The 17,315-nt window shown below is 41.1% G+C and overlaps 2 protein-coding genes across 2 annotated transcripts in view; one reads left to right on the forward strand and one right to left on the reverse strand.

The window, feature by feature from the left end:
* Rad9b (RAD9 checkpoint clamp component B) overlaps positions 1-4,228 on the forward strand; it is a 32,173-nt gene extending 27,945 nt beyond the window's left edge. Inside the window, exon 11 of the mRNA XM_015502393.2 lies at positions 2,890-4,228. Within this exon, the coding sequence (XP_015357879.2) occupies positions 2,890-3,027 (138 nt within the window). The 3' untranslated portion in view covers positions 3,028-4,228. The remainder of the gene's footprint in view (positions 1-2,889) is intronic.
* A 521-nt stretch (positions 4,229-4,749) lies between these two features.
* Pptc7 (protein phosphatase targeting COQ7) overlaps positions 4,750-17,315 on the reverse strand; it is a 40,819-nt gene continuing 28,253 nt past the window's right edge. The window contains 4 exon segments of the mRNA XM_015502504.2: positions 4,750-8,561; positions 9,808-9,937; positions 11,461-11,584; positions 15,304-15,502. Coding sequence (XP_015357990.1) covers positions 8,503-8,561; positions 9,808-9,937; positions 11,461-11,584; positions 15,304-15,502 — 512 coding nt within the window. The 3' untranslated portion in view covers positions 4,750-8,502.

A 17,315-nucleotide genomic window follows, 5' to 3' on the forward strand; every position in this document is an offset into this window, starting at 1 on the left:
ATTCTTTTCTTGCCCAGTTCACATGGGATTTGAGGCTACTGTCTGGCTGCCTGGACGCTGTCAAGTTTTCTCACTGAAAGACATGGGGAAGTCTCCATTATCCAGCCATGTGAGATTTAAAGGCCAAAGAGAGATAGAAAATAGCACTTACCCCAAGCCAATGGCAAATTCAGGCAGCTCTCAAAAACCAAAGTCCACCTAAGCTTCCCGGTCTCATGGGGCACCATGAATGTCCCTGAGGGATATGTGCATACGATGATACACATTCAATAGTCCTTGGTCAAGGCTAGACCCATAAAAGGGAACTGAGATTGTGTCTGCAGTTATGGCGAAAGCCAGTGTGTTAGTTTCCTATGCTCCTTCCACAGATTTATTGAACCCAGGGCCTTGTGCATGCGAGGCAAGCACTCTACTAGCTGAGGTGTATCCCCAGCCCTGAATTACCATAAATTTTGTGCCATGAAAACAACACAAACGTATCATCCTACAGTTCTGAAGGTCCAAGTCTGAAATGGCTCACTGGCGAAGGTCAAGGTGTCAGCAGAACTGTGTCCGTTCAGGAGAATTGGGAGTCTGCTTCTTACCTTTTCCAGCTTCTAGAGGCCACTGTACTCTTCTCTCATGATCCCCTTCCATCTTTCTGGCCAGCGCTGGCTCGTTATATCTTTTCCTATTGCTCACTCGAACCCTCTCCATCCTCTTTCCGCCTGTAAGGATCTTTGTGCTCACCTTGGGCCCCCCAGCTGGTTCAGCCATCTGTTCGCAACCCTGGCTCCATCTGTGACCTTTGTTCCCCTTGGCCACGTGACATAACACCTTTACAGGTTTGTGGGCTTAGTCCACAGGGGCACTGTGTGGTCTACCATGCCACCAGCCCTGCCAAGCTGTTTTTTTTTTTAATCCAAAGTGTCCTTTGTTTATTGTAATCACTCATTATTAAGGTGTATTTGTGATTGAATTTCAAAGTATATGCCATTTGTACACATTGTACATTTGCTTATAGGGCAGGTGGGCTTAGCTGATATTTTAATAGTAAGTACAGTCTGAAAAGTATCAGGCTGCAGCAGTACAAACAGGATCCTAATTAATTGGCTCCTGGCTGGCCTCTGTCACAGACATCAGTCTATACTGACCCTTATTAAGCTGGAGTTTTCTATGTGGAGTGAGGAGCCCACACTGCTGTCAGAACTGCCACCTTACAGAGAGCATCCCCATCTTCTGATACAAAATTGAAGATGAGCCAAGAATGGGGCTTATTCATTCATTCATGCTACACCCATGGACTTCCACCAGTGTTTCCTGCAGGCAGGTGTCCTGGAGAGCACGTGAGGGAAACTGGTCAGCAAAATAAATAAGGTTCCCAAACTTGTTTAGAGACTAAAGAGGGTATAAGGCATAGGGACTAGATGCAGATATAAAAGTCATGCGACTAAAAATAGGGAAGTTTTTAAAAGCTGTGATATGTTCAATGAAAAGTTCAGGGTGCTTTGAGATTTAAGGTGCTAAACAGCCTACTCCAGGAGGCCAGGGGGGTCTTCAGTGTGAAACTCGTGCTTAAGCTGAGCTGGAAGGGATAAGGAAGTGAGTTTGGGGGGGCAGGTGCAAAGGCCCTGCAGTTGGAGGGGCATTCTGGTTTTAAGAAACTGAAGCCTGAGTTCTGCAACTGGGAGCAGATTGCCAGAGGCAGACAATGCATTGCTCAAGGGGAAGCTACATGAGGGCCAGCTTATGCTGGGAGAGTCCTGTGGACTGTGTGTAAACAGCCTTATAAAGTACCTTGGTATTTGAAGTCTTTGAAAGGATTTAACAGTTGATGGTGTTGAATGTTTACAAGAGAACTTTAGCCATGTGAAACATGGGGTGGGGTCAGGCAAGAAAGTTCTCTCAGTTACAGCCTCCGAGTTGGTCACTCCTTAGATGAGGGGTGGAGGGAGTGGTCAGGTGAGACAGCTAACTTAGGAGGTAACACTCTTGACATGGGTTGGTTAGAAGGGGTAAGGAAAAAGGGAGATCAGGGGTGACTTAGGTTTTGAGGACCTGGTTCAAGGCTTGAGTATGGCAACTGGTGACACCAACCAGGCAGTAGGATGACTGAAGTTCAATCTTGGAGACTCCCTGGCACACAGATGGTAATTTCAAGAGGACAGCCCACATTTAAGGTGGTGGTTCTTAACCAGGGGCGGGCCTCCTCCCCTAGGGGACCTGGGGTAAAGTCTGGGGCCATTTGGATGATACAAGTTGGGAAGGGGGTGCTACTGGCATCTAGTGGGGAAAGGCTAGCAGCACTGCCCAGCATCTCCCAATACAGGACAGCCCACAACAGTCATCAGGTCCCAAATGCCAGCTGTGCTAAGTTTGAAAGTGAGCCCTGGTTCAAGGTTGGGTAGAAGAGGGTGAGCCTGCTGAGCGGCCCCAGGGGTAGGGTAGGGACTGCACTGGAAGGCAGTGTGAGGGGCGACCTGAGTGGATGAAGGCAAAAAACAGCCTCCAACTTTAAGGATGTGGCCATTTTCATTGATCACATCTGAAGCTTGTGAAGTGGTGGGGTCAGAAGCTTTTTAGACAGGGCTAAAGAGCAGGAAAATGAGAAGAGATGGCTCAGTTCACACAGCCAGCATAGGGTCTGGCTCAGCCTGGAGTTCTGATGGCTTCAGGGGAAGTCAGCAGCAGATCTCTGCCCCAGCTGAAGGTCATCTTGGGCCTCTGAAGTTAGGGAAGGGTCTGGTTTTAGAACTAGTTGGGCCAATAATGACATCCCATGAGCCATCACCAATAAGACAGGAGGACCACACTGGCAGCGTTCTGCAAGGGCTGTCACCTTGAGCATTAATTGGGCAAACTTTCACTTTGGAATAAACTGCAGTTTTTTTTTTTTTTTTTTCTCTCTAGTTTTCTTGCATGTTCTTTGGAGCTGTTTCTTCTGACCAGCAAGAACACTTCAACCGCCCTTTGGACAGTCTGGCAATAGCAAGTGACAGTGACGAGGATGTGATTAATGGCACTGTCTCCACATCTAAAGCTCAGTGATAGCCTCGCCTTAAGCCCCAGTCTTCATGCCTAGTGTACAACAGATATGGAAGTGCATCAAGACGTCTTGAAACAGTTTTGTGACTAGTAGTCCAGTATTTTGTATTTGTGAACATTTTGGAGTTTGGGACTCTCAGAAACTGCAAAAAGTTATGCAGGTTTTTCAAATAACATCACTTTCGTCCATTGAAAAAAAATTCTGATTTTTGAAGTAGCCCTTAGAAAAAAATAATCATTCCCTCACTTTGGAGTCTTTTTGTATTTTGTAAAAGATTTGATTAGCCTTCAATTAGAACAGATTTTCAGGGATGATTTTTTATTTGCAATGTGATACAGGAAAATAATTTAATGGAAATGATGTCAAACTTTTGTTGTTGTGGTGGTGGTGGTGGTGGTGGTGCTGCTGCTGGGGATCGAACCCAGGGCCTGGTGCATGCAAGGCAAGCACTCTATTAACTGGCTACACCCCCAGCCCTTGATGTCAAACATTTCTGTATTATCTAAAATAGTGTAGCAACCTCCACACAAGAGAGCCTGGGTTTGGAATGGAATGTGGGATACAAATGTCTGTTCTTTGCCCCTTTAAGAATTAGCTTCTTACCTGCATAAACAAGACTAAAAATTTGGTACAAAAACACTGTTATGTAATACCTTATGGTGAGAGCCTCTCCCTCCCCCAGACTTGTTTGCAGTTCTATAACCCCAGGAACCAGCCTTCTGTAACATCTTATTGCTAAGTCTCTGGGAAACCATCAAACAATAAGGAAGTGTTAACTGGCAAGCAATTGTTCTTCAGATTTTGTGAGGAATTTGAAAAGGTGGCTGAGTGGATTAGTATGCTTCAGAACTGTGAACAGAGTTCTAAATGAAACCAGAATGAATTTGGCTCTTGTAGCTTAGTAATGAGTCATAACTACCCACAATAACCTAATAAAAACTCAAGTTCATCCCAAGATGTTTCTCAGTGAATGAAAATGGGCTTTCACCAAGCTTTTTGTGGAAAGTGGCAATGCCCACATATTTTCAACTACATTTTCAAAGTAGGCCGAATTTATGTCTCTTATGCTTATACCAATGATGAACACTGAATTCATATTCGTAACAAATGCAGATGACTATAGAGAACTTTTACACACAAAAGTAACCCTGTAGGTCTCCTTGCTGAGGATGAAGTTTCTGATTTCTTCATTGAAATAGGCATCAGTCTGGGTTCGATCCTCAGCACCGCATATAATTAAATAAAGGTTCTGTGTCTAACTACAACTAAAAAATATGTATCTTAAAAAAATAGACACCAATCTCAGCAGCAGCCTTGATGCAGCATGGCCTGCAGCAGACAGTTATGCTGCTCCACTGTACACACTTTGGGTTTTAGAATTTTGATAGTGTGCCAAGAATACACACACCAGGTTTTGTTTGTTTGTTTTTTTGTAATTTCACTCTGTACCATTTAGGAGGTGCAAAGCCTCAGCAGAGAAAACCTCTGTATTCACATTCAGTTATGAGTCCATTTTGATGAGTCTGGAGGGAGCTAACGGATGTAGTAAAGCAGTGGATGAGAATGAGCTATGGCAATTAAAGTATTGTGAAGGACAGATATGCACAGCCACAAAGTGCAGATTCACTGAAGGCTGACTAAGAGGCCTCGAAATGGAGAGCTTGGACAATGTTAAGGGCTGGTGCCTTGTTTAATTACCATTCAAACCAAAAGAAGTACACAGATTAGTATAAATACTATATTTATTAAATATCTTTACAGTTTATTTAAATGTATTTACAGAACTATTCCTGCATAAGTTATATTTCAGACATCCAATTCAGGTAATTTCCTCTTGGGTAAGACAAAGAATGATAGTCTCAACAGAAAAAAAGCAGCTTATTAGTATACACATATTCAAATTTGCTTCATTATTTAGCCATCTTTGCCACAAACTACCTGCTAACAGTTAAATTCTGACGTGGACATTTTTAGTTGAGAAGTTCAATTTCATTTAATTTTCTTTTAATAAATAAATAGAATCCAAATGTTTTCTGCTTTGTATTTTGTTTTATAAGCAGATTTTGTTTTTTTCTGGTATTGTAAAATTTGTTAAATATAAAAATGTGATTCAGTTTCCAACTGAATTTTGTAGCTTCTATCAAAGATAGCTCATATTAAGGTGACAAGGAACCATGAACTTATCCAGAGGTACAAACATTCACAGTTCTCGCCAATCTTACTGACCATCTCCAGAACACTCAAAACTGACTCAGTAAATTCTCACAATTCCTGCCTTGTTACATGATGTAGTAGGTTGGTGGTACTGAAGGTGGTTTTCATCTTCGGGTTACTCTCTATCCAGAACAAACGCAGCTGACAGGAGAGGACACTCCCATCTGCAAAGCTCAAAATCGTGTTTTTTCTACTCTAGACACAGCCCAAACCCCAGACATGCATACCTGGAATGGATTTCTTTAGGAGTTAGTACCCATCAACCATGTGAGTATAATAATTTGGGACAACTTGTTTTTTCCCCCCCTCATTTCTTCTTCCAGTTTTTAAGAGCCTATGGACTCTTATCTACTTCATCTCCATTTGGTTAAAAAAAAAAAGTTTGTTTTTTGTGCGCAGGCAGCTTAAGTTCATAGGAAGAAACAAGGTTCTGATATGTTGAGTGCACATTTTAAAACAGAACAAAATAAAAATTTCAAGCATGTGATAAAAATATTGATTTTTATAATACAGTATTGCTTTATAAATATAGATGGAAAAGCTATAAACTTTACTGGTCTTTGGTGCATCCAGAGAGGGATAAATAATTTGCCATTTGTAAATTAGAAATCCAAATTTTTTCTTTTGTTATAAAAGTCCACTACATGAGGCAAATTGTGTGTGTGTGTATGTGTGTGTGTGTGTGTGTGTGTTTACACTGCTTGATTTAAAATACAGTTCACACACACACACATCAGGTTCAGAATTAGACCCAACAAGTGGTATAGCTCAGCCACACCCCTGGAAGCTTGGGTGTAAGACTCGGAGAATTCTATTCTGGGTCCCACACAGCCTCTGACCAGTGAGAGGAGGAGAGTTACTTGCTAAGCAGCACTCGCCCTGACCCCTAGCAGTCATAAAATGCAGTGCATAACACAAAAAGGACAGGGGAAAGAAGAAAACAGGGTATTTTATGTACTAAACTACAAGCCAGGTCCAAAGTCAATTCCACCATGAATTCTTGCCCCATTATTTTCAGTGTCACTGGAACAACCACATTGACAGTTTCTAACAATCATTTCTCAAAAAAAGTAAGTTGATTAAACGAGTTGTATAAAACACCACCAATCTAGCTTTACAAAGATTGTTTGATGGGTTAAAATGAGAGCAGAGAAAAGCCAATAACCTGACCGTTACTGCTCCTACCAGGAAGTAAATGGAGGCATTGGAAAATTGATGCAAAATATATCCAGATCATAAGGCTACATACTTCTGACCAAAAGTAATTACAAACCCAAACAAAAGAGTTGAAGTCATCAATCCTAATTTGAATGTATTCCTTTTAACCAACCCCTTCAGGATGCAACTTTCTTTACTTTTTAAAATACCCAGAGACTGCAAAGAGTTTGTGCAAAATAAATACCCCGCTTGCCACATATGTGTCCATATTCTAGCAGAGCATGATAGTTCCTCCTTATTTAAACAGTCTCCCTCCACATCCCACCCGCCCTCTATCTTCTCTACCAAAGAATTCTGTTTTGTCAAGTTAGGGTAGTTAAGGCATTCTGACACTTAATTAAAGGTGATTCAAAATAGGTATCTAACATTATGCCAATTAAGGAATAGTAGATAAATTATTGAACGGCTTACAAATGAATAACTCATTCTTATTATAAATGAAATGCCTGTTACAAGCATGATGCATTGAAATATAGTAATGACATGTACATGGTACATGTTAAACAATTTTAAATAAAACAAAAGCTTGACAGTTACTCAAATATACAGTACAAATTCACAAAACAAAATCTTTTAAAACAAGTTGAGGTAACCTCAAACGTAAGTTTTAATGCAATAAACCAGGGAGTCAGTATCTCCTCTCGAGAAAAAACTTTCTGTGTTCTCCTCAAGTAGATTCTCGTCAGGTTTAATTGCATTCTCATCTATACACCAATGTTACCTGACGTATATATAAAACATGGCTTTAATTTAAGGATTTCTAAGTATATATATTTTTCTACCACCAAGTTAATGAAGGAAAAAACTGACTCAAAAATATATATCTTTACAGCAGTCAACTTGTACATAAACCTTAAAAATAAGTTTGAGCCTGCAGGTAATGGGAAACCAAATTCAGGGTAGTTTTTATAAGGAAACTATACACTGCAAAATGGCTATTCGGAAACTGTAAACATTAAGCTTGATTCAGAAACCCCTACATTTCTGTTTGGGGCAATTGCAAAAGTCAGATCATCACTAGGAGTTTTCCCTGTGGGCTCTGTGCTGCTGCCATTGCACACGTGCTCTTGCCTGGTGGACGCAGTGATTCGGTGCATGCTCTGCAAAAGCAAGGCTCCTAGGGGAAGGTCTGAGGGCTCCATGGGCAGCATGACTGTGAGCCAGCAAAAACCCAGCTACAGCTGTCCATTCTCAACCTGTCAGCCTGGGGCCCAGAGAGCCCACCCAGGGCACCTGGCAGACAGCGGGGGGAATTCCAGCCATAGCACTAAGTTTCTAGGCTTTAAGGACTTTTGCAATCTTGAGTAGCATTTCCATTAAAAAATTTTGGTAAGGATACCCCCTTCCCCCGGATATCAGGCAACCAGCCTGTGATTTGGACTAATTAATAAACTGCCAAAACTTTAATCACGGGAACACAATTAAGCATCTTTTAAAAGCACAAAATATTTGCATCCATAGAACTAAAATAATTACTTTTTTCTTCCAATGTGTAACAAAAAAGCTTCTGGGATCAAGATCTTATAACCCAGAGCATATTTATGAGCTCCTGGAAAATAGGAGTTTATAATGAAAACATAAAGCCACACCCGATCACCATAACCAAGATGGTGCCTGTGGAAAACATGTGACATTTCTTTTGATGAATAATGTATGTTTTCTAGCAGACGTATCATAATTTATGACTTGTCAGACTTAAAATCCCTTTAACACACTGTAATTTTGAATTCTCTTTACCAACATTACCCATTCTCAATACTTCAACTGCTTTTGAAAAGTAATAGCCTTTGAAAACCTCCACGAGAATTAAGGCTGATCTTCAAATCTTGCTTCTCTTCAACTGTTGCCAGCAGACATGAGCTAGTGAATGACAGTAGTGGTTCTCAACAAAGATCTCAATGGGTCTCAAAAAGACAGGCAAAAGGCTTACATCACTGGCCATTGAAATCAGTGGCAAAGAAACGTGGTCCTGCCAGCAGGATCAGCACACATGGCAGGGAAATTGGGACAAAGAAAGGAAAGGCAAGAGTCGACAGCTCGGTGAGTCAGTCTGTATACTCGGCCACTATGGAAAGAAGGACGGTGATGTCATCTGGCTTTCCACCTAAAACAAGAATGAAAACTGATCAGTACATTTTAAAAGGAAAAAAAAAATCACTCAAAACTGTGGTCTTAAGTAAGTACTAGTGCTGGGTGTGGTGGCGCACACTTATAATTTCAGGAGCTTCGGAGGCGGAGGCAGAAGGATCATGAGTTCAAAGCCAGCCTCAGCAACTTAGTGAGACCCTAAGCAACTCAACTTAGTGAAACCCTATCTCCAAATAAAATACAAAAAAGGGCTGGGAATGTGGCTCAGTGGTCAAGGGCCCCTGGGTTCAATCCCTAGTCAAATGCTTGCATTTCAGGCCTGTTTGGCTTATTAATAAGCCCTCACAGAGAAAAGAAAAAAGTATTTGATAAAGAGAAACAGTTAAACAGAAAACACTCAAGAAATTTCACATAATTTAATTGAAGCTTAAAAAAAAAAATCTCCCGTGCTCTTTTACAACAGGAGCTCTATGAACACGGCCACCACATCTTCTGTTTACATCATCACAGTAAAGACAAAATCTGTTACAGTAACTTCAGCCTGACAAGAAAGTTACATGCTTCTACCACAACCCTAATTTGGACAAACATACCCAATGCTTTTAAACTAGGAATAGCCTTGTACTCTAATCTGCCAAACTGCTATGGCATGTGTGCGTGTGTGTGTGTTTTCTCCTATTTTAACATTTCCTGGAGGGCTAAGAAATGCTCTACATGTCATAATATTACATCAGCAAGAGCCTGACCAATTCCACTAGCTCTGATATGCTAGCACCAACATGTCATCCCAGCTCCAAAACTGGCCTGCTCCCAAAGTCACAGCATGCAGTAGATAGAAGGACTCTTCAGTCAAGGGCAGTTTCACATTGCTTCCCTTTTCAAAATCCGCTCTGGCAATTTGGCAGGCAAATACTGTCAACGCGTCCCACAGAGCCAGAAGAAGGGAGAAGAGAAATGTCAGACACGTGAAGGGCAGAATGTTAAACTGTTCGGAATGCACAGGCCCTCCAGGCAGAGCTCAGAGGCCTCTAGGGCTCAGTTCCAAGCAGTGCAGTGGTGGCAATAAAGGGCTTCAGGTTCCATTGGCTGCTGTAGACGATAAAGTTCAGCTCTGAAGGGCACCCAGTGGGAGGACACAGGACGTACATTTGCTTGTGCTCAAAGGCACAGGCTCAAAGCTAGGAGAGGACACTGACACAGTCTCACCCACAGCCAGAAAGCTCCCACAGTTAGTCCTTATGACATTCCCAAAGAATGCTTACCTCTCACATTCAATCCGTTGTCACATGCAAACTGTGCGAAGGGTGACATATAATTTGGATCATAGGCCAGCTCGTGAGCTTGCTCAGCAATGCTCCTTGCTGTCTGTTGTATACTCTCATAATTTGAGTTCTGATATGAAAGGATAAGAGAGTTATTTTTAACCATAACACCTCACATGACTTCTGCATGCAAGTATGCTTCTTGCAGACATCACTTTTTAAAGACAGTAACATTTATCTAATTTTCTACCATGTAAGTTTTATTCTGGTCAGAGAAGACAGTGAATGTGATGCTCTGATTAACATGCTGAGCCCATTGGTATTTCCTGCACATCTCTTACAAAGTCCTTTGCTGGGATGGTCTCTGGCCCTCAAGTTTAGGTTTCCATTTTTGCTTCCCCATTTGAAAATTTTAAGGTATTCTTGTTAAAATGGGATGGACTGAAAAGTGGATCCTGATAGCATTTTCATGATGACTTCAAAAGTCTCCCTGCTTGGGAATGCATCCCGGCCAACTACAGTTTGCTCTCCAAGTAAGTCACCAGTTGTACTACTGAAAATATCTTCAGGGTTTTATATCATGACGAAAGACTCTTGCCTAGCTGTGTAACCTTAAGCCATACCCTTGTCTTTGCTGTTTTCAACTTCCTCATCTGCAAAATTGCGATGGGAAAACAAGGTCCATTTCATCTGTAACATTCAAAGGGCTAAAGCATTTCAGTCTAACAGAAATAATAGGTCTCTGCTTTAATGTCACCTCCTCCAAGAGGATTTCCCTGACCAATTTATCTGAAGTAGTGACCCTCCATTCCCTCATCCTGTTGTGCATCATTACTATTTACCACCAACATTCCCTTCTTCGTATTACCTGCTCTCCCCTACTAGAACCTAAGCTTTAGCATGATTTCTGTTCACAGAGCACAGTGCCCATGACAGGTAAGCACCTAACAGTTACTGCACACACAAACATGGTATGATGCTAAGGATTCCCTTCACCTGGTCTGGGTAATTGTCCCAGTAACCCTGTAGACAGGACCTTTATTACTCCCCATTTTATAGGTGAGGAAACTATTGCTTAATAATTGAAGAAGTCTACTCAAAGTCACAATAGTTAGAGGTAAGAGCTTAGAAAAGATTAATTTTTCCCAGAGTTTTTACAAAGCCAGGAGAATAGGGACAGCCTGTTTTCACTTCCTGCCCTCTGTATGGGAGAAGCCTGAATTGTTCACCACTGCTGACAGCTCAGATCACATCAAGGCTCCTAGCTGCCTGCTTTCCTTGGCTGGTTTGGGATGGCTATTTCCTGTCTTTCCCAGTCTCAACACCTGCTGGGTGTATTATAAGAATAAAAAGAGAAAAAGACAACCAGTAGTCAACACCATTAAAATACAAACAGGAAATGTCCTCATCTGGACTTTTCCTACTTTAACCACTCCACTAAATGCTTGGGTAAGAAGCCTCTTATTCCCTTAAGTTCTCTTGTGAATATTTCCATTTATAATTTTTATAATTGCTTGGAATACTAGAAATATTATTTTCCTAAAGTTCACAAAATAGTCCTTTCCAAAACTACTGAGACAACATAAATGACTCAATAAAACTCAGCTATCCAGAGAGGGCCACTTTCCAGAGGCTAACCTTTGAGTTAATTACCTTTAATTTTTTTAGCTCTTGAAGGATCATATAATCAGGCATATTGTCAAAGAGTCCATCTGTCGCCGTCAGGATAATGTCTCCTAACTGGACGTCGAAAGATGTGCTATCAGCAGCATCCGGGCTGTAGCAAGGACAGGGTAGGGTAAAGTTAAGGAAGCCTTTTAGAGATGATATAATTCAAAGGATCCTACAGGCATCATTTATAATGCAATGAGGCTTTTAAAATGGAGTCAATAAAAAAAAAAAAAAGTCATTCTGAAATTCCTAACTTTAAGAAAAATTAATGGGAAAACAAACTCTGATGTAAGTTTCCAAAGTTTAACCCAGTTAGTCCCATTGTTCCAGATGTGGTATACCTAAAAAACTTAGTTGAGCAATAAATAAACCATTTATGGTAACTTTGAAATAATTATGTTTGTAGAACCAAAAACTGGGGACTTAATGGGTTAACTGAAACCAACAGAAAAACTGAGTCTGCTGATTAGTTGCACGTGGATTAAGAGGAGGACGCCTTCTCTTCTGAGTCAGACCTAACACGCTCTGCTCTATGACCTTGGGGAAGTGACTCTTCACTTCCTACTTCTTCAGTACCAAATTCCATCCTCTCTTACTCACTTGCACTTGTCAGTTCCCCTGTACACACTCTCAGGATGCTGCATTAGTCAGGGTGGGATGCTGGGCACCCAGGGAGAAGAGCGTGCCTATCTCTAAGAATTCCAGACACCTGCAGTGGTTCTGGCACAGTAAGGACTGTATGTCTCCCAGTGGTCACAAAGTGCTCTGGTATTTATGAGTACGACTGGCATGTACATCTTCAAGAAACATCTGTTAAATGACCGAATGAACAAATGATCAGAGAAACAAAGTATGTCAAACTGAGGAAAAAACTCTTCAAGATGTTGCTAAGGGAAGAAAGCATGGCACAGACAGTGTGTAGCATATGCAACTGTTTCTGTAACAAAAAGAAAAAAAAAGGGAGGAGACCCACAGATGTAGAGACTCCGAAATACAGAGAAACAATGTGAAGACAGTCAAAGAAACAGTGGCTGCTTCTAGAGAATGTGTGGCTGGGGACAGACAGGAGGAAGTTGTTCACTAAATTTTTTGTGCACAGCTTTTAAAAAACAGATGGAAAGCCAGACACAGTGGTGCACGCTTGTCATTCCAGTGACTCAGAAGGCTGAGGCCTTAAACAACTTAAGAGATGTCCTGTCTCAAAAAATAAAAGGGCTGGGTAGGTAGCTCAGTGGTAAAGTGCCCCAGTCAATCCCTAGTGCCAAACAAAGTAAGGAATAACACACACACACACACATACACACACGTAGGAGATCTTTCTCATCACAATGTGTGATGAAAACAGACATAAGAATGGGAGAGAAGGGGGCTGGGAATATAGCTCAGTTGGTAGAGTGCTAGCCTCGCATGTATAAGGCCCTGGGTTCAATTCCCAGCACCACCAAAAAAGAAAAAAGAAGCCAATGGGAAATGTAAATCAGCCCTTTTCATCTTATTCACAGAAGCATTTTCAATAAAAGTTAAAAAAAAAAAAAAAAAAAAAAAGAGAATGGGAGAGAAGCTGGTCACAGTGGTGCACACCTGTAATCCCAGCAACTCAGGAGGCTGAGACAGGAGGATCACAAGTTCAAAGCCAGCCTCAGCAATATCGAGGTATCAAGCACCTCAGTGATGTGGGGATGTGACTCAGTGGATGAGTGCCCAAGTTCAATCTCTGGTCCAAAAAAAAAAAAAAAAGGGAGAGAACCCCAGGTGGGCCTTTGAGGCTGATTCTCACCCTCTTCTCCACCTTTACCACTTCAGGGCTTCCAAGGAGAGGGAAAGATGAGATGTTTAATAATCTGCCTTAACCTGTAATTAGGGAATAGATACCAGGAAAAAAACTCAAAGGCCCTGACCCAGATGGGAGTGGCCAGAACCAAGGCACCTGAGCTTGAACAGAAAAACCCCTATACTTACATAAATGATGTTACAGAATATGTAAAGACATAAAAATCAGTGCACACCTAGGATTTACACAGAGTGCACTCAAAACATTTTTGGTCCATTCTTTGCTTGACTGAGGAAAGAAGTGGCACTTCTAAAGTTCTGCAATGTGCTTTTGTAGGGAAAACTTACACATTTATGTAACAAATATTCTGTAAAAACAGTCACTAAAGGAAAACCTCTAAGTTAAGACTAAAATACTATTTTATGGAAAGAGTGCCCAATAACTAAAGAGACACATGCAGTAGATAGGAAACACACACACTTGTAAAACTACTGGAAACCAGGTTGATTCCTATGCAAGACACTCATCTGCTCAGTCTTTGAAAACCAATCAGGTTCTAGAAGTGTAGATTAATGACCAGGTTGGCACTGATGCTCTATTTTATGCTGAGGTTTTTCTTTCCCCAGGAGTGGCCTTTGCTATTCTGCCTGTGAGAGACTTGTTCCCATTGGACAATCTGTCCTCTGTTAATACTCCCACCCATGAGCTTGGCGTTCCGCCAGCTGCAGTTCTGCCCATTTTGATTGAACATACTGTGCCGCTGGGAACTTTTGACTGCATTGAAACAGGAGCTGCAATCACATGCTAGCAGGCTATCTCTGGGCTCCAGGGGAAGCCACCTTCACCTTGCTGGCAAGCCGGCAGAGTGCGGCTCTAACCAGGGTGTCCCAAGGATAGCATGTGTGATCCAGCAGGGCTGCTCCAGCACTCAAAAGCCAGAATAAGCAGCAGCAAATAAAGAAGAGTTAAAGTGCCATTCTCCAAAAACTATTAGCTGAACTTGGCATCTACTGAGGCGCTGGAGGCTCTGAGGTCTCCCCACTCCAATAAAACTAATATTACTGTGTATTATAGACAATTGAAGAATATTCTTCTAATTATGGTAATCTGCCAAAATCTGAAGGTAAAAAGTACTTCCCATTCTCTAGAAGTCTGCAACAGACATTTTAAATGGGCAACATCAAATACCTAATTATATAATGTGTTCTTTTCATATTTGAAAATGGCAGAAATAATCATTTTATCTTAATTTGGACTTAAGATCTGGTTAAATAAGAGCTAGTGAATAGGAAAAAAAAAAACAACTAACAAAAAGGCACTTGGTAGAATGGTTCTATGTTTACAAAAGGTTCATTACCTATTTATGAAGTGCCAGTGTTTGTGCCAGATCCTACAAGTTTGTTAACACAGTGAAACCTGAGACTGTCTTAACCTTACTTCAACCTACGAAAACATGTGAAAGTTAACTCAAAAAAAATTCTAACTGTATAGGAAGGTATTAACAATTTAAACATGAACAGAGAGAAGATGTCAGAAAGGAAAAGAGAACACCTCAATGACATTATCATAGACAATATGCAGGACAAGACCACTTCTGACTGTTTCCTGCAGTTCTACTGGATGCATATAAGAAGGCCTGAGAATGAGGAAGTTATTCTGACAGATACAACATTATGTCTGTCTATAAGCTTCCCTAACAATATACGCAAAACCTTGTACAGGCAGTGGCATGTATGAACAATGACTAATGACTCATTTTTCTAACACAAATTAACAGACAAACTGCATGTACTAATGCATGTTGGTATTAAAAATTGATACCTGAAATACTTCATAGTCTTGTCAAATTATTGACTATCAGAATTCAAGTTGACTGTTGTAACTAGTTCAAACAAAATACCTTTCAAAGTCCAACTAGAAGGTCCTCATTATGAAAGCATTCTGAGGCTTCTTTTTCACAGGAAAATGCCTGTTCCCTACTGTATACAAGGTGTGGGAGGGAACCTGTGGGTGAGAAATATCCTATTCAAATGTAACGGCTGAGGGGAGATTACCTGTCACTTAACACGACTCCCTCGGCTTCTGGGGGAGCAATTGAGAGCTGGAACGGAGTGTTGAAGTAATGCTGCTGCTCATCTGATCGGTGCACAACTTCACCGCCCCTGACAACCAGAAAGCCTGAGTCACCCAGGTTCGCTGTGTGTAAGCGGTGGCTAGTTCTGTCCAGCACCACGATGCAGGCAGTGCTGCTACCTGGAAACAAAATGGATATCATTTATTTTCTTTCCCTAGGGTCTCTACATACACATTTTTATCACAGAACTCCAAAGAATAACATGTCATAATTTGAATGCCTTGCCTAAATAGGGTTTTCTTTTTCTTTCTTTCTGTAGTGTGGGGAACTAAATCTAGGGCCTCATGCATGGTAGCCAAGTGCTCTATTCCTGAGCTATGCCGCTAGCCCAGGATTTGTTTTAGTTATGCTCTACACCCCCACAAATGTCAACTAATAATCTGATCAGGGTCAACGTGGTGGGAAAAGAATGGATTATAGGATGGGAGTTTAGCTCGGTGGCAGAGTGCTTGCTTAGCATGCATCAGGCCCTGGGTTCCACCCCACCACCACAACAAAAAAGAACAGATTCCATTATACACAGTAGATGGGTCACTGAGGATCTTCATTCTTCCTTTCGAAGAGATAGGCAAAGAAAACAATGACTGGTATTTAATCACATCATTTCATTTCACTATTGCTATCTATAATCTATGCCAAATGCTCAAATGGATGTTGTTATTAAGTTTTAATATTCAAATGCCAGAATCAAAATGTTACACTTTCCCAACACTTCTCATGAGTCACTCAGGAAGCCTTCTTCACAAAATGCACTAACATTTAAGACAGGGCACATAACAATTTTAAACCAGATTTCCATCTGTTGCAGTCATGAAGAATTTTTATTGAAAACTAATAACACACTATGAAGTAACAAGACCAATTTTCAGAGGTAAGCTTGTAGAATCAACCTGTTCACTTTACAGAGACTAGCGTTTGATGGGAAGAGGCCACATTCCAAGCAGTTCCCACAGAGCTCTGTTTACTTCTGTTGCACACAGAGTCTTATCCCTCCTCAGACCAAAAGGCTGACGGTACAACTAGAAAGGACCACTTTCAATTACTACAAGTTAAACCTAGACCTATCTCTACCAGAAAAACATGCAGCTCACCAAAAAATAAATGTAAATGGTCTGTAACATTTGAAAAAATGATCAGCTCATCAGTACATTAGCTTAATAAGAGTTAAAAGAAGGTATTGCATAGTACTGGCCCAAGTGCAGGGAACATGATCACTCTTATTCTGTGATGGTAAAGAATAAAATTAAACCACCTTTCTGCGGGCAATATAGCCCTGAAAAATGTACATGTTTGGGCTGGGACTGTAGCTCAGTGGTAGAGCACCTGCCTTGCACGTGTGTGGCATTGATTCAATCCTCAGCACCACATATAAATAAAGATATTGTGTCCATCTACAACTAAAAAAAATATTTTTTAAAAAATGTACATGTTCTGGGATGGGGATGTATGTAGCTCAATTGGTAGAGTGCTTGCCTTGCATGCACAAGGCCCTGGGTTTGATCCCTAGCACTATCTCACACACACACACACACACAAAAGTATATGTTCTTTGATTGAGCAATTTCATCTGTGAGAATTTATCCCAAGAAAATAGTAGGAGATGCAAGTAAAACTTAAGTACAAAAAACAATGTTTAGGATCAGAAAGAATTAGAGGAGCACATGGCACATGTAATCCCAGCTACTTAGGAGGCTGAGGCAGGAATATTTCAAGTTTGAGGCCATTCTTTTTTTTTTTTTTGGAGAGTTTTGTTTGTTTTTATTTCACCTTAGAAAATTCATGTTTACAAATCCTGGCTTGGGTTAGAAACATCCTAACCACCATCCTGTTGAATCAGTCTAAAAAATTGAGGCCATTCTTGAAAATTTAGCAAGAAAAAAAAAAAGAAAATTTAGCAAGACCCTGTCTTGTGTGTGTGTATGGGGGGGGGGG

This window comes from Marmota marmota, unplaced genomic scaffold (assembly GCF_001458135.2).
Source record: "Marmota marmota marmota unplaced genomic scaffold, marMar, whole genome shotgun sequence".
NCBI classification, from domain to species: Eukaryota; Metazoa; Chordata; class Mammalia; order Rodentia; family Sciuridae; genus Marmota; species Marmota marmota.